The sequence below is a fragment of the Bos taurus genome, chromosome 9, assembly GCF_002263795.3.
Source record: "Bos taurus isolate L1 Dominette 01449 registration number 42190680 breed Hereford chromosome 9, ARS-UCD2.0, whole genome shotgun sequence".
Lineage (NCBI taxonomy): Eukaryota > Metazoa > Chordata > Mammalia > Artiodactyla > Bovidae > Bos > Bos taurus.
In genome coordinates, this window is record NC_037336.1 from 88,597,377 (window position 1) to 88,619,681 (window position 22,305).

The following is a 22,305-nucleotide window of genomic DNA, read 5'->3' on the forward strand; positions in this document are numbered from 1 at the left end:
AATTTTTTGGCACTTAGCCTTCTTTATGGACCAACTCTCACATCTATACATGACTACTGGAAAAACCATAGCTTTGAGTATATGGACTTTTGTCAGCAAAGTGATATCTCTGCTTTTTAAAACACTGTCTAGGTTTGTCATAGCTTTACTTCCAAGGAGCAAATATCTTCTAATTTCATGGCTGCAGTCACCATCTGGAGTGATTTTGGAGCCCAAGAAAATAAAATCTGTCACTATCTCCACTTTTCCCCATCTATTTGCCATGAAGTGATGGGACTGGATGCCATAATCTTAAGTTTTTTGAATGTCAAGTTTTAAGCCAGGTTTCCTTCTCTCTTCTTTAACCCTCATCAAGAGGCTCTTTAGTTCCTCTTTGCTTTCTTCCATTAGGGTGGTATGATCTGCATATATGAGGTTGCTGATATTTCTCCCAGAAATCTTGATTCCAGCTTGTGCTTCATCCAACCCAGCATTTTGAATGATGTACTCTGCATAGAAGTTCAATAAACTAGGTGACAATATACAGCCTTGACATACTCCTTTCCCAGTTTGGAACCAGTCCATTGTTCCATGTCCTGTTTTAACTGTTGCTTCTTGTCCTGAATGCAGGTTTCTCAGGAGACAGGTAAAAATCTGGTTTCCCATCTACTTAAGAATTTTCCACAGTTTGTTGTGATTCACACAAAGGCTTTAGCATAGTAAATGAAGCAGAAGTAGATTTTTTTTTTTTAATTCTCTTGCTTTTTCTAGGCATGTAAGATTGAAAAGCAAAGGTGTACAGAAATTAAATTTAAATACAGGTAATTGAAACTTACACAGCATAGAATATATTCATGCTAAGTTGTGATTCATTGTGATTCAAATGAACAAAATGTACAGGAATCCTTTCAGCAACTTTAACTTTCTGAGGCTTGGCCAAGATTCTTGAAAAGGCGCTTCCTCTTTTGGGTCTTGGCTCCCTCTTATCTTAATCCCCTTTGGCCTGAGGTAGATCTTTGTCTGCTGAGTGGATGGGCCAATAGAAATAGAAAATGAAGCTTTTATACCTTCCCAGAAAAGTTACCAACTCTATTTTATTTAAAATACAAGCAATAGCAGTTATTTCACTTTCATTTGCATAGATTAGAAATGAAATAGTCCATGCTGGGAGTGGGGTGGGGGGCTGACAGAGCATTTAGAAGTTACAAACTGATGATGCAGAGACAGAAACAGCCTGTGGTTTTGTCACATGATACAACCACGATGCCTGTGATGACTGTGACTTATATAGGAAAGATGAAGTTTTATGTATGCTTTTCAACAAAATTAGAAGATATACACTTACAAATACTTTCATCCTGATGACTGAAATATAGGTAGTTCAGGGCTTTAAGCTGGCATGCTTCAGTCATCAGAAAATGATACTTGTTTCAACATATAATTGCCTAAAAATGCCTGTTGGATGAAGAGCTATTGCAATGAGAAGAAGTTTCAAAGATAGAACCCAAATCATGGAATTCTGTTACAGAAAGCCCATTGGTTGATTTATTCATCTGTCAAGAACTCAGTAAGCATTTAATGTCTGATGTGACCAGATAAGCCCCAGAGATCAAGTGGAGGAGGATCCTAGGCTAGTTTTGTGACTTTCACCGACTAAACTATGAATTTTGACTTTTCTGATACAGCTCTATTTTAGAATGTTGGGACTTCCCTGGTGGTCCAGTGGTTAAGACTTTGCCTTCAATGCAGGGGGTATGGGTTCGATTCCTGGATGCTAAGATCCCACATGCCTCCCAGCCAAAAAACCAAAACACAAAACAGAAGCAATACTATAACAAATTCAATAAAGACTTAAAAAAAAAAAAGTTGTTCCTTTATCCTTGATGCTTAAAACCTTTTAAAGACATTTTCTAAAGAATTTTAACTTAAAAACATTGTCCACGTTTGTTTGTATGGAGAGCTCTGGTTTTAGCGTGGTTTGTAGAACCACAACCCAGGAAGAGTAAAGTGGTTGGCTAAGTGGTCAGTTTCTACCTTGGAGGCCAGGGCTCACTTGGGTGGACAAAATTGCCATGGAAGGTATGTAGATGATTGGTCTACAGAGGCTGGATTAACCAGTAGATCCCAGGAGCTGGGAGGGTCATGGTAGCAGCAGCATCTAGTCAAAGCAGAGAGATGTAGATGTAGTCGGGGACATGCCTCATTTGTCAGATGGCAGGGCTTCCCAGGCGGCTCAGTGCAAATTTTCTGTCTGCCAATGCAAGAGACCTGGTTCGATCCCTGAGTTGGGAAGATCCTCTGAGTTGGGGAAGGAAATGGCAACCCACTCCAGTATTACTGCCTAGGAAATCCCATGGACAGAGGAGTCTGGGGGGCTACAGTCCGTGGGGTCATAAAAGAGTCGGACACGACTTAGTGACTAAACAACAACACAGGGTTAAGAAGACTGTGTGATGTTAGACTAAACATCAAGGCCACTGACCAGAGGAGTCAAGAAAATTTGGACAAGGAACAGAACATGGAGCTCGCAGGGCAGTTCAAGAATTCATCACCAAGCACTGGAGTCAGGGGCTGGGCTCTGTACTGGGTTTAATAAGAACTACCTGTAAGCTTGGGAGAAAGAGAAAGATTCTGTGAGATGGCTTATTAACTGTACTTTTGTGTCCAATTTTTATTTTTGTTCTTGAGTTTAGTATCTTAAATTTCTGGATCAGCTTTCAGAGAAAATGAAGTTGGACCAGATGGCTGCTGAACTTGGCTTTGATATGCGTCTGGATGTAGTTTTAGCTCGCACAGAGCAGCTGGTCCGCCTTGAGAGCAATGCAGTCATTGAAAACAAGACGATCGCCCACAATTTACAGAGAAAGGTAGGGAATGTTGTGGGTGTTGTGAGAAGGAAATTCTGAGAAACTTAAATCTTGAAAAATAATGTACTTCTACCATATTTGCCAATGTGGATAGGAAACATACAAATATGTGTTCAGAAGCTGAGTCTTGATTTCAAGCCTGAAGGGAAAGTAAATGTATCATCCAAGGTTATGTTTAACTATGAGTAATAGAGGCCCAAAGTTGCAGACTCAAGCAATTAGAAGTAGTTTTGTTGTTGTTTTGCTTTTTTTATTTTGGTATTTTTTTTTCTAACATACATTTCTGGAGGTAGCAGGTTAGGGTGAATGTGACATCTTTGCTCTGTAAAGTTTCCAAGGACCTAGGCTCTTTTCAGTTAGCAGTTTCTCATCCCTGCTGCTGCTACTGCTAAGTCGCTTCAGTCATGTCTGACTCTGTGCGACCCCATAGACGGCAGCCCAGGAGGCTCCCCCGTCCCTCGGATTCTCCAGGCAAGAACACTGGAGTGGGTTGCCATTTCCTTCTCCAATGCATGAAAGTGAAAAGTGAAAGTGAAGTCGCTCAGTCGTGTCCGACTCTTAGCGACCCCATGGACTGCAGCCTACCAGGCTCCTCTGTCCATGGGATTTTCCAGGCAAGAGTGCTGGAGTGGGGTGCCATTGCTTCTCTGTTCCCATCCCTAGGGTGGTCCTTATGACTGTGGTTCACAGAAGTACTTAGGACCAGGCAGAAGTTTAAAAAAAGAAAGGGATGAAGAAGAGAAATGCAAAAAAGCATGCATGAAAAAAATCACTATTTCTATGACTGTGGGAGAAGAGGAGAGTAAAAGCTTATGCCTTTACATAAGCTCTCTTGCAGTAGAAAGTAGAGGGGAGAAGCGCTTACTTTCCACTAACTCAAAGGAAGACTTAGAAACAGTTTAGACTACATAAATGAATGAATGGATGAAATGGATAAAAACATAATTATTAGTTATATAATTATTGGCATTGGGGAAAGAAAGAGGAAAACACAGATGTATCCTTAGAATAGTTCTTAGGAGAAAATTCTGTGGTAGAATTATCATGTATAGGCTGCTTAATGATTCACATCTGGGTTCTCAATTTGGCTCCACCAAGCTGTATGACATTGGGCAAAATTATATACCTTTCTGTCTTCATTTCCTTGTATTTAAGATGGGAATGATACCTATCTTGTGATGTTAATTTTTTAAAAACAGCATTTTTGAACTCTTGGTTCATAGAAGATGCTCTATTCATACATGACTTCCATTTATGGTGTCTTAAGGAATATTTTCTAAAAGAAAGCAGACAACCCCTATTCCCATCAGAGACATGAAACTGAGCTGAGGTTCTTTCTGAAGTTCTCAGATAATTGATTTTCCCTCAATATCCAATATTATTCTTTCTTAAGTGTTGTATAATTATTAAAATGACCAGTGTACAGAATTTACCAGGGTAAATTTGCAAAAGAGTGGAACTTGACATGAAGAAGCTCAGGGAAGGGAGGTTAGTTACAGAAATACTAAAAGAGCCTTGTTAAAAAAGGATATGGGCACGGACATTGCTTGTCACTGTTTGGCAAGATATTTAAGCCCGTGTTTCACAAAGTTCTTCACACTTTACTAGTGCAGATTATATAATTGGAGAAAATGGGATTTTTTTTAGCTCTAAGATTCTATATTTCTACACGATTCCAAGTTTCAGTGTCTGTAATAGATGAATGAGGTTCCTATACTTAATATTCCACTCACTAATTGTGACATGTGAAGACCAAGAGGATTTTTTTCTCCTTTTAGAGTCTGTAATCTTTTTCTAAAAAACATTTCAATTTCTTTCATTAAGTTTGACTGTCAATGCTAAGTGCCAAGTGAAGACCTTGTTCAGCTTGGTTTGAGGATGGTTTAGGTCTGGTGCGTAATAAAGACACTAATGAAATAACACCTTCTTGAAGGTGAATTAACACCTATTTCTAAAATCTTCAATATATAAATAAAGCTTTCCTCAAAATCTCCTTCATGTAGCTTATTTTAAAAACATATCAAATCCCATGTTTGGTGCCACTGAACCTGTTTCTAAATGGTTGAAATTAGTCAGTCTGGGTATTTGGTGCTAATTTGCACTGTATCTTCTTTCAGAAAAGACCAGTGTGAGCATAGTTGCCATGGGGTGTTGGAGAGGATTTTGTCTGTCTTATTATGTTCCGCTCTTGATAAGCTCATTTTAGTAGTTTTAAAAGTAATTTTACATTTTTATTACGATGCACGTCATGTTAGAGGGAATGAGACATTGAAAGCCTACTCCTTGGTTCATTGTCTGTGGCTCTTTTGTCTCATACTTTGCAGCTACCAAATTAATTCTTGGAAAAATAGGGATAAAAAAATGCAATCAGGAAAAGAAATCCTGTAGCCTTTTTTTGATGGTTTACAAATTAGTCTTATTGAAGTATAGATAAAGATCAATATTATCTGAGGAATTCATTTATATTTACTGACTAGTCAATGATTATTTTAAAAAATCCCTTGGGGAGGGAGGTGGAAGGGAGGCTCAAGAGGGAGGGAACATATGTATACCTATGACTGATTCATGTTGATGTTGGCAGAAACCAACACAATATTGTAAAGCAATTATCCTGCAATTAAAATTAAATACATTTAAAAAACCTAAAAAATAAATGAATGGAATTTCACAGCTAAAAAAAAAAAATCCTTTTTTTGTATCAAACCAGCTAAAGACTCAGAAGGAAAGACTGGAGAGCAAAGAGCTACACATGAACTTCCTCCGGCAGAAAATAGCCCACCTGGAGCAGGAGAAGCAGGTGCGCTCGGCTGTGATGGTGGAGCGGGATGAGGCCAATGTCACCATCAGGAAGCTGCAGAAGAAGGTGGAGAGGCTGCAGAAAGAGCTGAGTGTGTGTCAAGAGCTGAACACCGAGCTCAAAGCCAAACTGGCTGACACCAGTGAACTTAAGGCAAGTGCTCAGCTGTGTTTCCTTGTCACTGATTGTGTTTCCATAAAAATGTATGCAAAAGAGTGACAGCCTTATAAGGGCCACACTAGGAAAAAAAAAAAAGCTGAAAACTTTCTCTGATTTTCTAGAGCTGTGAGAAAATGCAACAAATTTCACAAATCAGCAGGGTAGATCAACTTCGTGTCTCTTCAATATCTGAAATGAAGCCATCCATAGTTGCTGAATGAAAAATCAAGTCAAAAAGGGGTGATGTGATGTACAGAAAATAAAAACATTTCTTCAAAGTGTGGGTGACTATGATATTAGGAATCATATAGACATTTTTTTTTTTTTTTGCGTTGGCATTTGCTTAGAGAAGATGAGAAAATGGACACACACAAGTGTCCGCTGAGAAGGATCAGATGGCAGTAGGATGTGTGTTATGCTTTGGGATATTGTCACACCAAGCAGGGAAGAGGGCAGACAGGCTGGGGCCATGTGCTTCCTGGATTCGAGGTCTTTGACTTCTAATGAGTATAGAGAAGAATGAAATAAAAACTTAGGATTTAATAAAAATATTCAAATGTCACGTGTGTATGCCCCTGACAATAATATGTTAACTTCATATACACTGGCATCCCTGGCAGGTACACCTGTCGTGCATACTGGCAACAGTGATGTCCTTCCTCTCTGCAGATGAGGGCTTTGAAATGGAATGTTTCTGAGTCTGGAGACAGATCATTTGGGAAAAGGAATCTGGAATAAAGCCAGCAGTTGAATCTGTGTAGCAGAACCATATCTTAGGGCATAGTTCCCACTTGATTTTCTCTTCTGAGTCATTAGCTCTTCCCCCCTCCCTCTTCCAAGCCCTTCTGGCATCAGAACAAGGTAGCTAAACAGAGGTTGGCTTCCCTAGAGAAGGGAAGGGCAGACATAGCCCAGGGGAAGGGACACATTTGCATGTAAAGGAAGGAGAAGCTAGGGAAAGCATCTGATGGGGTCCCTGGGTGAGGAGAAAGTGTTGGAGGTAAGTATCCTGGACACCCTGCTCACACCTTGAAATTGACCTTTAGGGTGTGTGTCTGGTGGGTATGGGGAAAATCCCTGACGTCAGCATGCAGTTGGTTCCACCCTGACTGGCGGGGGCTGCAAGAGTGCTGGGGCAGGGGGCCTAGACTGCACCCTTCCAGAGCCTGAGGTTCCATTTGCGCCCATGGGGAATATGCTATGCTATGCTAAGTTGCTTCAGTCGTGTCTGACTCTGTGCGACCCCACAGATGGCAGCCCACCAGGTTCCCCCGTCCCTGGGATTCTCCAGGCAAGAACACTGGAGTGGGTTGCCATTTCCTACTCCAATGCATGAAAGTGAAAAGAGAAAGTGAAGTCGCTCAGTCGTGTCCGACTCTTAGCGACCCCATGGACTGCAGCCTACCAGGCTCCTCCATCCATGGGCTTTTCCAGGCAAGAGTACTGGAGTGGGGTGCCATTGCCTTCTCCTCATGGGGAATATGGAAGGTGGCTAAAGATGCGAGAGGGACAGCATGCTGTGGGAGCAGGCGGGGGTGACCTTCTCAAGTGACAGACACAGTGACCCACCACCAGAGACTCTGGGGCAGATGTTCTAAGTCGTGATCCTGGCTAAGGGTAGTGAGAGTGGCCATAGGACTCCTGGCCCAAGACAACCCTGTGAACCAGAAGTGTTGGGTTAAGAGGAGTCACCCTAGTGGTAGCAGAGAGCAGAAGCAGGAAGAGAGAGCGGAAGCAGGAAGACAGAGCGGAAGCAGGAAGAGAGAGCGGAAGCAGGAAGCAGCAAGTGCGAACTGAGGGCTGTGTCTGTAGTTTGTTCCCCTTTGGTCTCAGCGACTTAGATCTTAGGTCTTCATCATTTTTTCACTGCGTTATTTTTAATTATTTACAAGCGTCTTTCCACTTAACCTTTTCACAAGAAAGCCTGATTCTTATAATGAAGTTTTGCTTTCTGGATGATGTGATTATACAAGTTGTGTTTCTGGTCACTGTGGCTGGCTTGAGAATTTCCAATTCCAGTATTAACAGTGTAAGCAACGTTTTCAAATGTGGAGCACACACCACTGGTGTGTGGACAGTGCTTCTAGGTGGTACAGGATGGGGTATTATATAATGTTCCATCCTTAAGTGAAAAATGAGTTCCCTTTAACTTTGCTTTTAATTCTTTGACCATCAAGGAGAAAATCTTAATTAGAGGTAATTATGTCCTATAACCTGTTCTGGTCTACGTTTTAAACAATAAGCGTTATACTCAGTGCTGAGTACCAGCTCCAGTGGATCTGCTGTGCTGTGCTTAATCGTTCAGTTGTGTCTGACTGTTCGTGACCCCATGAACTGTAGCCACCAGCCTCCTCTGGGCATGGGGATTCTCCAGGCAAGAATACTGGAGTGGGTTACCATGCCCTCCTCCAGGAGATCTTCCCACCCCAGGGATCAGACCCAGGTCTCTGCATTGCAGAGGGTTCTTTACAGTCTGAGCCACTGGAGAAGCCCACCAGTGGATCTGGGACCCACCCAAATCCAGGATGATTTCACCTTGAGCTTCTTAATTACACTTGCAAAGGCCCTTATTACAAATAAGATGACAATCTGAGGTTCTGGTAGATGTATTTTTTGCATGGGTGGGGGGACACTCTTATTCAATTAAGAATTAATTTCACCATTTATAGATGGTCAATCCAAAATAATCATTTGGACTACATTTCTATGTGTTTTATTTTAAAAATTGAGATTGAAATTACATGCTATAAAATCCACTCTTTGAAAGTACAAAGTTCAGTGGTTTTTCGTGTAATATATTGACAAGGTTGTACAACTATCCCCATTCCCTAATTCTAGAATTTGTCCATTATCCACCCCTGCAAAAAAAAAAAAAAACAAAAACCCAAGAGACAATACTCCATATTCATCCTTTCCTCAATCTCTGTAAATCAATAATCTACTTTCTATCTCTATGATGATTTAGTTGCTAAGTCGTGTCCGACTCTTGAGACCGCACATACCGTAGCCTGCCAGGCTCCTCTGTCCATGGGCTTTTCCAGGCAAGAGTACTGAAGTGTGTTGCCATTTCCTTCTCCAGGGGATCTTCCTGACCCAGAGATTGAACCCAGGTCCCCTGCACTGCAGGCAGATTCTTTAATGACTGAGCTGCTGTCTCTGTGGATTTGCCCATTCTGGACATTGCATATAAATAGAACCATGCAGTAGGGAGCCTTTTGCCTCTGGCTTCTTTCACTTTCTGTGTTTTCGAGGTTCACCCATATTGTGATCAGTACTTCATTCCTGTATTAATCAGAGTTCTCCAGAGAAACAGAACTAATTGGATGTGTGTACACACACACAGATTTATTTTAAGGAAGTGACCTACATAATTATGGAAGCTGGCAAGTTCAGAATCTGCAGGATGAGCCAGCAGGCTGGAAATCCAGGAAGAGCCAGTCCAAAGCCTGTCTGCTGAAAGAGTTCTTCTCTTGCTTCAGGGGAAGTCTGTCTTTTTTCTATTCAGGCCTTCAACTGATTGGTTGAAGTCCACCCACATTACGGAAGGGAAATGTTAATCTTATGCTGAAACAACCTCACAGAAAATTCATGATAATGCTTGACCAAATATCTGGACCTTGTGGCCCAGTCAAACTGACACATAAACTTAACCATCGCATTTCTTTTTAATGGCTGGATAATATTCCATTGTATGGGCATACTGTGTTTTGTTTATTCAGTGTCTGATGGGCATTTGGATTATTTCCATTTTTTTTGTTTATGATGAATAAGCCTGTTTTGAAAATTTGCATGCCAGTTTTTTTTTTTTTATGTGTTTCTATGTGTATTGCAAAACATTGTCAAAGACTTTGACTCCTAGCTTACTCAAACCTTTCTTTTAAAGACCCATGTAGTAAATTTCCTCCTGAATTCTAGACCAGGGAAAAGCAGACCTTTCCAGATAAATTACTAAATTTTAGTTTAGCAGGCAAACATAAGTATTGCAGAAATTTGCTTTTGAAAGAAAAAGTATTGTCTGTATTTCCCCTTCCTGTGTTGAGCCAGAGTAATTTTATTTTAATATTGCTTGCATATGTACAAACTTAATACTATATAGAAATCTCTTAATCTCATTACATTTTTACCACTATAAAATCCAAATCAATTTAGAAATCAAAACAAAGTGTAAAACTAGAATTTAAAAATTGGCAATATTGGGGACTTCCCTTGTGGTCCAGTGGCTAAGACTCTGCTCTCCCCATTCAGGGGCCTGTCAGATCCTGGTTGATCCTTATTCGATCCCTGGTCGGATAACTAGATCCCACATGGCACAGCTAAAGATCCCGAGTACCACAGCTAAGACCTGGTGCAGCCAAAGAAATAAATACATATTTAAAGATGGGCAATCGGAGAAGGCAATGGCACCCCACTCCAGTGCTCTTGCCTGGAGAATCCCAAGGACGGCGGAGCCTGGTGGGCTACCGTCTATGGGGTCGCACAGAGTCGGACACGACTGAAGTGACTTAGCAGCAAAGATGGGCAATATTAATTCACTATGCTAGATTTTATTTCACTGAAATCACCATTACCAAGAACGCATAGTACCAATTGCTTGTGTGTGGTATGGGCTCTTTTGGTTCTGACATGTGGACAGTTTATGTTGTCTAAGAGTGAAATTCCATGGACGGAGGAGCCTGGTAGGCTGCAGTGCATGAGGTCGCTAAGAGTCGGACATGACTGAGTGACTTCGCTTTCACTTTTCACTTTCCTGCATTGGAGAAGGAAATGCAACCTACTCCAGTGTTCTTGCCTGAAGAATCCCAGAGACAGAGGAGCCTGGTAGGAGGCTGTCTATGGGGTCGCACAGAGTCGAACACGACTGAAGCGACGTAGCAGCAGCAGCAGCAGCAGCAAGAGTGAATTATTAATTCACAGAGTTAATTATTCTACTATGTGCCTTTATGTTGCTGCTGCAGATGCTTTGTTTGTACATATATCATGACACAGCATGGCCTCCACTTGGCATGAACACATTATTTATGTATTAACTCTACCTTTGCTCTTTCTTCATTAACCTAAGATAATTAAAGTTGTGTTACTAATTGGCAGAAGCGTAGTCTTATGCACAAATGCAAACGCAGGGACTGAAACAGGTGGCAGGACTCCAGCTCTTTGCATAACTCATGAAATGCCAGTTGCTTCATAGCTGGTGTGAGTTATGATTAGTTTCAGCTGAAAAGGCTGAAACGCAAAACAGTGGTTTGGTCAGGAGAGATGTTTGCTGCTTTCTCACTGAAAGAAAGCATGGGCGTAGTCATTCCATGTTTAGGAGGATAGCTTCACGGTCATCATTAATCCTGGCTTGTTCTCTCTGCTTTACTGTCCTGGCAATAACTCCTCCTCAAGACCACCTCTTAGGGCAAGCCAGCTACCTGGGCTCTGCCTCATTCCAGGCACGAGGCAGGAAGCAAGGTGGAAGGACACCCAGTACGCTGCTTTCCAGGAACAGTACAACACTTCTTAGTCTTCACTGGCTGGAGCTTAGTCCCTGGAGCTCACTTAGATGGATCTTTATTCTGGGAAGTAATAAAAAAAGGAAGACCAGATATTCAATAGAGCACTTTCAGACTGTACTACAGGACACAATCTTAGTAGGGAGCTGGGGCCAAAAATCGGTAGTCAGATGACCAGAAACTAGTGGAAAACAACCATTATCTTTCTTGTAGTCTCTCAAGGACACACTCAAAAGGAATAAGAATCTTCAGCCACCAGCAAAGCTCTCATCTGCTTACTGACTCTGCTTCCCATGCTCCTCCCACACTTCAGAATGCTCTCCAATCCAGCCCGTGTGACTTTAGTTTATATTTTTTCCCCTAACCTACCAATCATGAACTGAGCTCTGATTATGTTGACTCATTGACCTTGAATTGCCCTGGACTCACCCAGCTTTGAATGTGTGCATCAAGCAAACCTGTGAGAAAGGACCTCTTGGGTGAGGTAGGGGAGTGGAGGTGAACTCAGCCTGCAAAGTAGAACAGCTTCCTATGGTTTCTGCTATAGTTCCCTCCTAGCAAAATCTCTGGGGTTCTTTGTGGAGGAATGCAGCTTTCCTGGGCAACCCTTCTCCTCTTCTGTCCCACCCTCTTTAGAGAGTGCCTGTACAGTTCAGGGCTTCTGCAGAGTCCTGTTTTTTTGTTTGTTTAAACTTTTTATTTTGTGTTGGAGTATAGCCGATTAACAATGTTGTGATAGTTTCAGGTGAACAGCAAAGGGACTAAGTCATACATATGCATATATCCACTCTCCTGCAAACTTTCCTTCCATCCAGGCTAACACATAACACTGAGCAGAGTTCCATGTGCTATACAGTAGGTTCTTGTTGGTTATCCATTTTATATATAACAGTGTGTACATGACCTTCCCAAAGTCCCTAATTATCCCTTCCCTCCTGGCAATCCTGTTTGTTCTCTGCCTGTGAGTCTCTTTGCTGTCTTGTAAGTTCATTTGTATCGTTTCTTTTTTGATTCCACATGTAAGGGATGTCATACAATATTTCTTCCCTGTTTGACTTACTTCACTCAGTATGATAATCTCCAGGTCTATCCATGTTGTGGCAGATAGCATTCCTCCTTTCTTTTTTATAACTGAGTAATATTCCATTGTATACCTGTACCGCATCTTTATCTATTCTTCTGTTGATGGACATTTCTTGGCTATTGTAAACTGTGCTGCGATGAACGTTGGGGTGCATGTATCCTTTTGGGTCATGTTTTTCTCCAGATATATACCCAGGAGTGGGATTGCAGGGTCATATGGTAGATCTATTTTTAGTTTTTTAAGGATCTTTTATATTGTTCTCCATAGTGGCTGTAACCTTAGGGTCCTATTTTCTGTACAAGCTCCAGAAAACCCTCCAGGTGAAGATTGTAGATCCACTTGCAGATTCAACAGATCAGATGTTAAATTTAATCACCTTATCTTTCAGAGCCCTTGGCCCTTATAACACAAGAGAGAATCGTTCGCCAGATTTGAAATGCTTTTCCTCCAGGAGGCAGATGCCAGATACGTTATTCACCAGAAGGGAAACTCTCAGAATATGATCCATCCTGGCTGGGGTCTGCATGGTGCATTGGTCCTGTTTATGACCATCTCAGACCCACTGGGAAAACTGAGGGACACAGACTCTCACTGAACTCTGGGCTGGCTCTGAGAAGCTCCCTTAGTTGGATTAAGAAACCCATTTGCCCTGCTCCCCTCCCAGCAATCCTGTTTGACTTAGGAGGCTGAGAACGCCTTCCCAAAGTTGGCTCCCAGTTCTGTCCTGGTGGTTTGGCTTGGACTCTGTAACTTGCTCCCCGACAACAGGAATTCAGGCAGCCCTCAGGACTGTGATAAAGTCTCATATTTTTGAGAAATTCTTGGCTATAAATTCTTCTCATTAGGACTTGATTTATGTGCTTCTAACTCTCCAAGCTGTGTTCCATCTCTTTTGGTAGACGGCCCACTGTAAATGTTTTTTCCAAGCTGAGCAGAAAGGCTGAATATATCTCCTCTTCTGTTAATACAACATTTTTAATTCCATGCAGCAATCCCAGAAACTTCTGTCTTTACCCCATATTTTCTCTGCAGCCCTGAGATTGTTGGCCCATGAAGGGTATCTCTGTGAAAGGGAGATCACTTTGTTTTAAGGTTGATACTGATTTTGCCCCTCTAACGTCCCCTATTTGTAAAATATTTGAAAAAATACAGAATGTATTTTTAGAATTCTTGTTTATACAATTTATAAATAAATGTACATATATATTCATAACTTTTCACTTATTGGATACTTTACACATGCCTCAATCATGCATGGGAAAGCTCCCTTCTCAAGTTTTGTTTTGAAAAATTTCAAATAGAACAGTTTCAAGAATAGCATAACAGACATTCTACTGTTCATGTAGATTGTTAACATTTTACTGATTGTTATATTTTGCATAATGAGAGAGAGACAAAGACAGAGAGAGGAATCATTTGAGAGTACATCACGACACTTCATGCCTAAATACTTCCCAGGTATCTCTTAAGAACAAGAGAATTCTTCTGTGTGACCATAGTAAAATAGCTGCACCCAGGAATCAACACTGAGATACTATTGTAATATACTGGTACTGATTTACCATCTATATTCAAATACGGTTTCGATAACTTGGAGTTCCTGAATGATCTCCAAGGTCAGCCCCCATTTCCTTGTTGCGAATGCTTGCTCTACTGCTGCTATTTCATTGACTAGAAAGCTGACTCAGAACCCCTTCCCCTCGCTGTTGCTTTTATTTCCTCCATGTTTCCCAAGCTATAGCAGTTGTTCTCACACCTTCTCAATCGCAAGTCCCACAGCAGCTGTCAGTTTCCCAGGGATTTCCTCTCTCCTTCATGGAACCAGTAAAAAAATTGGTGAACTTGTGCGAGCATGTCTGCCATCAACTTCCTCTCTGCCTGGAAAGGAATTTAGTTTCTTAAGAAGTTGTGTGTGTGTGTGTGTGTGTGTGTGATGGTAGGTAAAAACAAGTTTCCAGTTTAGGCATTTGACTCAAGCTTTCTCAGTTTAATGACGTCACCCAGACAATATAAATCTGATGATTTTCCATCTGGACATCAGTATCCCAAGCAGGCACTTTTCTTCCATAGCGTGTCATAATCCAATCTGAGAATAGCTTCTACCATTCCTCTGACTTTCCAGAAGTGTTGGAGGACTCTTCAGGGTTTAGGTCAGGTCAGCTTGTGCTCCTTACGCCATAATTCTGGAACTCAGTCTCTGTGAAGATGCGCTCTAACCCCAAGACTCGGTCAAGATTTTAATCTCTGACGGTAGCGTCCAAATGTAGTCTAGGGAAATCACAACAATCTCAAAATCCCTCAGCAATAAACAATCAGCTGTCTGACAAATTAAACGATAGTGGTTGCTTTATTATTGTTATTCAAAAAAAAAAAGGAAGAAAAAAAGAAAACCAAAGAAGGATTTCATTCAAGAGTGGCAATATTTTAAAGCATCTTTTATCCATTTCTCTCTTTTTAGTTTCCTCCCTACATGGCATCCTACATCTCCTCACAAGTCCCTCTTCCATCCTCCCAAGTTTCTTCCAAGACTATTTTTTGCAGCCTACTTAACGGAGACTCTTTCCATTCCTCTCTCAGTAGATCAATTTAGTCTCTCAGACTTTCTTCTTCCCTGACACTCTCTTCATTATTCAGCTTCACCCTGGGAACCACAGGATGGGAGTAGATGCAACAAGAAATTATCCTTCCTTCTCAGGAAAGAAGGGTTGTAATGAAAGGGGGAGGGAGGAGACAGCACACACTCATTATTTGGTATCTTTAATTTTTATTACTTTCAGATGTTACCTTTAAATGATTTTTCAATAAAATTGAAACACAAATTCTTGCTTTTTCTTGGAGACTATGACCGTAGGCCTTGTTTGAACTGTTAGGAGGCTCAGAACTAAATTCAGAGCTCTGCTAGTCTTTCTGCTTTGTCCATCCCATATGCACTTCTTAATTTATTTCAAAGGAATTCCTTTTGATCCTTTTTAGAGGCTTCTTTGTAAATATGCTTTCTGATCTCAGTTTTATCAAGATGCAATTTACATTCCATAAATCTCACTCTTAAAAGTGTACAATTCAGTGGTTTTTAGTATATTCACAGAATTGTGTAAACATCACTGCTATCTAATTTCAGAATATTTTCATCACCCCAAAAAAGAAACCCTGTATCTGTCAGCAGTTACTCTTCATTCTCTACTCCCACCAGCCCCTGGCCTTTTCTGGATCCTTCCTATAAATGGAATCATACAATAAGTGGTCTTTTGTGACTGACTTTTTTCTCTTAGCATAATGTTTTCAAGGCTTATCCGTATTGTAATATGTATCAGTACATTGTTCCTTTTTGCCACTGTATAATACTCTGTTGTATGGATATACCACATCTTTATCTACTCATCCATTAATGGATATTCAGGCTATTTTCACACTTTGGTGATTATGAATAGTGCTACTAGAAACATTCATGCACAGATTTTGTGTGGACATAAGTCTTTAGTTCTCTTGGATTTATGTACCTTGGAGTGAAACCGCTGGATCATAGGTCAACTCTGTGTTTACAGTTTGAAAATGGCCCAACTGTTATTCACAGCAGTTACATCATTTTTCATTCCATTATTTGTTTATTAAAAAAAGTTGTTAAGTGAATTTCATTGACTTCTGGTTTGTCTTGTTTATACAGCTTTCCTAAATAAATGCAGATGAAATTATTAGCATTCTCTTTGACTTCTTAGATTAAAACTTTGGAACAGACCAGAGCCATTGAAGACCTAAATAAATCCAGAGACAAACTGGAAAAAATGAAGGAGAAAGCTGAGAAAAAGCTGCTGTCTGTCAAATCAGAACTGGAGACTACAGAGCATGAGGCTAAGGAGAATAAAGAGAGGGCCAGGAACATGCTAGAAGTTGTAACCAGTGAAATGAAGACACTAAAAAAATCTCTGGAAGAAGCAGGAAAGAGAGAAAGGCAGGTGGGTAGAAATCTGGTGGTGAAACCTTATTTTGGAAAGATAAGACAATTCAAAAGTGTGATAATTATTCATGTATATCTTTATAACTATTTAATCAGGCTTTCTACATAATCCCAACATATCTATATCTGCCCCCTCCCATCTTTTTGGCATCAAAACAACCATTAGGAATTTACTCCACTAAGAAAAGCAATTCACCTTTTAATGGCTTGCAAAGCCATGGAAAGCCTGTGAAAAGCCAGGTCCTGGCTATGGAGAGTTTTTTTTTTTTTATTATGTTTGCTGATTGCCTCTGAAGTTCGAGTTATCCCAGATCTAACGTTATCCAGGGCTTCAGCCTCAGGAGGGAAATTTTATCTCCAGCAGAGATCAGTTGCAGGAAACGGTCCCACATCACAAACAGTGGCACCCAGACCCAATGGCCGGCCGAGCCCAGATGTAAACCATAAAACAGAACTTGTGCGCCCGCTGGGTGCAAGGCGGGGTGCTATCTGGTGAGTCCATCAGGAGGTCAGGCAGAAAGAAACATGTCGTGGGCAGCCTGACCCCTGCTTTTGGCTTTCATCTCACTCGCTCTCTGCAGCCCAGAAGGGCACAGTGAGGACTCTGATCCCAGGATATTTTTTCTCTTTAGCAGCCTCTGCTTTGGCTCATGTGTCAGGCAGAACTGAGGAAGGCCAAAGTCCAAGAGTGAGTGGTCTCAGTGGGAACTTCTCAGCATTTAATAGCTTTGGCCATATTCGGAAGGGGGGACAAGTTTGAGGAAAGCTTTTTCACTGGGGAGATTAGGCTGGAGAGAGCCTTTGCTTTCCCATGTTGGACTCGGCATAGGAAAGGGCTTGGGAAGTTAATGAGCACACGGAGGTGATGTTTGGACGGCACTTCTCCTGGAGGAACATCTGTCTTCGGATGGGTTCACACCTTTTCTGAAATGGAAGGGGTCGCCTGGCCATCTCTAGTTGATCTACTACTGCTTTTGGCTAGAATCACGGCAACCAGTCTGTGAGAATTGAAGGGGTATAAGTCACATGTTGTCCATCTTCTCTGGCCCCAAACTCCCATTTTTCCTTTTGTGATGGACAAATAATTGTCCCAGAGAGTCCATTGTGCTGTGAAATGGCAATCCGTGTGATGTGATTTGATCAACACTTAGAAGTCCTCCATATTCATCAGCTCATACTTCTCCTGCCGTTGGTTCTTCCTTTAGTTGAAGAGGTTCATTGCCCAGTTAACGCCCCAGGGCATAAGCATTTATCATGTGACAGACTCAACCACACCAACAATTGTAAAGCATTTCTTAGTGTGCAGAACACATACACAGTCAACTATCGTTTCATTTGATCTTAACTTCAGAACAGGCATGGGAGGGAGGGAGGTAGGTTGCTCATTAACCCTGGAAGTGAGAAAATGAAATCTTATCAAGGCCAGAGTCTCCTTTATAGTTGCTGAACTGGGTTTCTTGATTTGGTAGCCAATACCACATTAATTGGTAGTTCAGACGGTAAGGAATCTGCCTGCAATGCAGGTGACCCAGGTTTGATCCCTGGGTTGGGGAGATCCCTGGAGAAGGAAATGGCTATCCACTCCAGCATTCTTGCCTGGAGAATCCCATGGATAGAAGAGCCTGATGGGCTACAGTCCACGGGGTGTCAAAGAGTCAGACAGAAGTGAGTGACTTTACTACTACTACCACATTAATTGTCTCATCATAAAAGTGGTTATCTAGAGGGTAGGATGGAGTGGGAGGTGGGAGGTGGATGGAAGGCTCAGGAGGGAGGGGACATACTTATATCTATGGCTGATTCATGTTGATGTATGGTGGAGGCCAGCACAATATTGTAAAGCAATCATCCTCCAATTAAAAGTAAATAAAAAGCAAAGTGGTTATTAAATTGCTGAAAGTTGGTGTCTGAAAGGACTTTAGAGGTAATTTTGTAGGCTAGCCTCCTCCATACTCCCCTTCCTTCTTCTTCATCTTTTTATAAATGAGAGAATTACCTGAAGAGTAACGAGACTAAGTAATTAGGCTAGCTCATGCAGACCTGGGTTTTCCACAGGTGTTTGGATTGCCTTTGATCTGGCAGTGTTGCTGCAATCTGTTCTCTCGATTCATGTGGTTCTGTTTGCTATTGCAGCTGATGGACTTCAGGGAGGTGGTTTCTCAGATGCTGGGCTTGAACATGATGAGTCTTGCTCTTCCTGACTATGAAATCATCAAGTGTCTGGAAAGACTGATCCATGCACACCAGCATCGCTTTGTCCCCTGTGCCTGCCTCAAAGATGAGACTGCAAAGCAGGACAGGCCCCCACAAGGCCACGTACAACTTCTCCACTGAACACCGTGTCTCTTGAGGGAGGTGGAGATGATGAGAGATAGGATGCAATCCTCAATTTCATAAATTCCCCAATCCTTTGAAATTTGATCAGGGTGTGAATATTGCATTCTCTGATGATACTACAAGAATCCTTCATGGACAAAAAAGGATCTTAAGAGTGCCATCCTTAGGTGTTTGGCACTATAAACAACTATTAGTTTATTTGCTAGCACTTTGGGACTCAAGAAAAATTTTACTAGATTATCTAGAACTGGAAATGATGGTAGGGAATGAACATTTATGTGGTATCTATTATGAGTCAGGGATTCTACTACCCACTTTAATTCTCGTAATAATAATGTGGAGAAACTGTAATGTTTTTATTTTATAACCTCTCTGAGGCTCAGAGAAGTGATCTTGGTTACCTACCTATGATTGCAGTTAATTACTGACAGAACCAGAATGAATACTACACTGGCTATGTATCAAAGGCCACACCTTCTCTGTTATTTCAGTCTTTCTGTTTCTCTTGAATTTCTGTGATTCTGGTGAAAATTACCTGTACCACAAAGGAAGGAAAACATCCTTACAATCAAGGATTGAAGCCCAAAAGTGACTGAGATTTATAAGTGTGACCCATATGATTTCTTTAAAAAGCCATACACCTAATTATTTGACTGAAACACACGTAAGTCTGAGGTCCTGTTAAAAAAAAAAGTACCTCTTTTAAATGTTGCAACCATATCACATATGGTGGTAATCTTTAATGTTTGAACAGAGCTGAGCTCTGTACTTGAAAAATAAAAACTTTAACGTAAAATACCTATAAGATAAAATCTACACTGTTTATTCACCAATATATCAAGTGTAAGGGGCTTTGCTGGTGGTTCAGATGGTAAAGAATCTGCCTACTATGCAGGAGACCCAGTTTCGATCCCTGGGTGGGGAAGATCCCCTGGAGGAGGGCATGGAAACCCACTCCAGTATTCTTGCCTAGAGAATCCCATGGACAGAGGAGCCTGGCGGGCTGCAGTCCGTGGGGTCAGAAAGAGTCGGACACAACTGAATGACTTTCACTTTATATCAAATGTACTGACAACAGGGATAACTTTTTCAAGATGGAGATTATATAGTGCATTTCTATTATTTTATGTCTTCCTTTTAAATTTCTGTTTTACAAATATCTTCCAGGAGACCATATTCTTATCTTCCCAAGAAAAACATGTTCTCTCTGGGCAATATTCTTATTTCTTTCCTCCAAAAAAGTTTTTTTTTTTTTTACAATCCCTTAACAAAGCATGAGTATCTAATTAAAGGAGAAGGAAGAAAATAGACTCTACCCAAACATTAAGAGAAAATGAAGACTCTAGAAGAAAGGAAATGAGTTTCACACCGTTTGGATGACAGCTGACATAGAGGGAGTGTGACCAAGGGGCTCTGCTGGGGGGCGGGTCATCTCTGCCTGGCTTTTCCCACCACATGCATTCTGCTGTTGCACAGCCCTGACTGAGGACATGGACCAGCTCTGCACAGTGGGGGAGGCAGCTGTGTATTCCTCCAGGGGAAGGTCTGAGGTCTCTGGAGAGCCTTCACGTCTCCAAAGGTGCAGTGGCTGCTGCTCTGGACCACATACACCTCCGTGGAGAAGGCGACTTCACTCTTTGGGTTCCTGGGGGATGGAAGTGCTGGGTGGTTCTGCTCCAACCAGGCCACAGAACACAGTCTACTGACGGGTATGAGGGGCAGGTCCAGGGCAGGGGGAGATCAGTGTTTGTACATTCACTCTGTTATTATTTTCCAAATACACTCTTTGATGAACTTCATTTATTTTCTCTGTACATTTCCTTTCTATACTCTTCAAAGGTACTTTTAACAACATCACTTTAAAAACATAAACTGTCATAATATTATTTTTCCATTTTGATTTATTAATTCTATTCATTAATTCTATTTCTATACTCATATAAGGGATTAAAAAGGGTCTGGAGTGGTTAGTACTGTACTTTCTCTTTATCATACAGAATTACATTCCATTTATCCAAATAGACATTTATATAATATTTCCAATATATAACTCAAGCACAGATACAATCATCTTTAATACACATAGAAATATTTAAAATCTTTGAATATAATCTTTAGGAATTTCTGGTGGAAAGACTATGTCTACATGGGATAAGGAAAATAAACTCTGTCTGTGTACCTATGTCCACATGCCCAGTAAGTGTGTGTCATTTGGACACATGGACAACCCTTTAGTAAAGCTATTACCCTCCCTGTTGAAGTGCCAGCTGGGTGTCGTCCTTCCCTCTGTGGCTTCATTCCAGAGTTGGCAGGCCAGCTTCATAAAATTTTGTGTTAGATTTTGTTCTTCTGTAATGTCCATGTATATTTTATGTTGTCCAATAAAATGCATTAGTGTGATGTGATTTTCTAAATAGAGTGTTAAAATATTTAACATTAACTATTCTACTGAATCACTTGAGTGATAATTGCTACTGAGGTTGTTATTCTGATCATTGTCTGAGGCATTTGAATGTATGCATAGAATATCTCAATTAGGAAAAATAAATTTAAACCTGATCCATCTAAATTTCCAGTTTTACTTTGTCTTTCAGATGAACAGTGAGTGATTCAAGGACAAAGAGTGGTAGGTGGAAAAGTTGTTAAAGAATGTCTACGTTATTGATATTGTAGTCATATTTAGGACTTAGACATGGAGCCTAATTTTCACTGGGGAAGCACCTCATGGTTACATAACCTTTGACTGAGAAGGCTCCACCCGCAGCGATCTTATCTCCATTATCACACACCCCATTAACTTCTCTTCAGCAAATGGGGTCTGGATGTTTCCCTTTCCCCTCTGCAACCTCCACCCTATTCTTCTTTCGCTTTTGTATAAAAAGCATCATTCTTTTGAGGCTCCTGCTAACATGTAACTTTCTATCCTTATAGCAGCTACCTACTAACATCTTTTCTATTCTTCCTACCTAAGACTGTCAAAATGGTTCAGAGGTGTCTTTTCCACTCCCATCAAGTACTGTCTTTGTCTTAGGTGACTTTCAAGCCTGTAAAGCAAACCGACGCAACATTCTATCTTTAGTTTCTCAGCCATCTCAGCTGTCATATCTTTACCTCCTTTGTTTCATCCACTTACTTCCTAGACTGAAGATTACAGCAGTGGTAAAGATTCCTCCTGTGATGCAGGAACTGCAGGAGACACTGGTTTGATCCCTGGCTTGGGAAGACCTTCTCTGGAGAAAGAAATGGCAACCAACTGCAGTATTCTTGCCTGGGAAATCCCATGGACAGAGGAGCCTGGGGGGCTACAGTCCATAGGGTCACAAGGAGTTGGACACGACTGAAGCAACTGAGCACAGTGTTATTTTTAATGTAGACTACCTTGGACAGGGGCTTCCCCAGCAGCCCAGTGGTAAAGAATATACAAGGCAGGAGCCACAGGAGACGTGGTTCTATCCCTGGGTTGGGAAGATCCCCTGGAGGAGGGCACGGCAACCCACTTCAGTATTCTTGCCGGGAGAATCCCATGCACAGAGGAGCCTGGAGGGTTATAGTCCATAGGGTCGCAAAGAGTCAGACTCTACTTAAGTGACTTAGCGTGGCATGGCACCTTAAGCAGAGAGATTTTGGGGAGCCCTGTG

General features: G+C 41.3%; 1 protein-coding gene across 4 annotated transcripts in view; it reads left to right on the plus strand.

Annotated features, from left to right (window-relative positions):
- The window catches only part of CCDC170 (coiled-coil domain containing 170), a 97,427-nt gene extending 76,191 nt beyond the window's left edge, over positions 1-21,236 (plus strand). For 3 of the 4 annotated variants that reach the window (XM_010808688.4, XM_010808689.4, XM_024997064.2), the window contains 4 exons: positions 2,673-2,846; positions 5,554-5,796; positions 16,092-16,328; positions 18,464-21,236. In XM_010808688.4, the coding sequence (XP_010806990.2) occupies positions 2,673-2,846; positions 5,554-5,796; positions 16,092-16,328; positions 18,464-18,664 (855 nt within the window). In that variant the 3' untranslated portion in view covers positions 18,665-21,236. The remainder of the gene's footprint in view (positions 1-2,672; positions 2,847-5,553; positions 5,797-16,091; positions 16,329-18,463) is intronic. The other variant, XM_002690340.7, reaches the window with a different exon arrangement.
- The last annotated feature ends 1,069 nt before the right edge of the window (positions 21,237-22,305 follow it).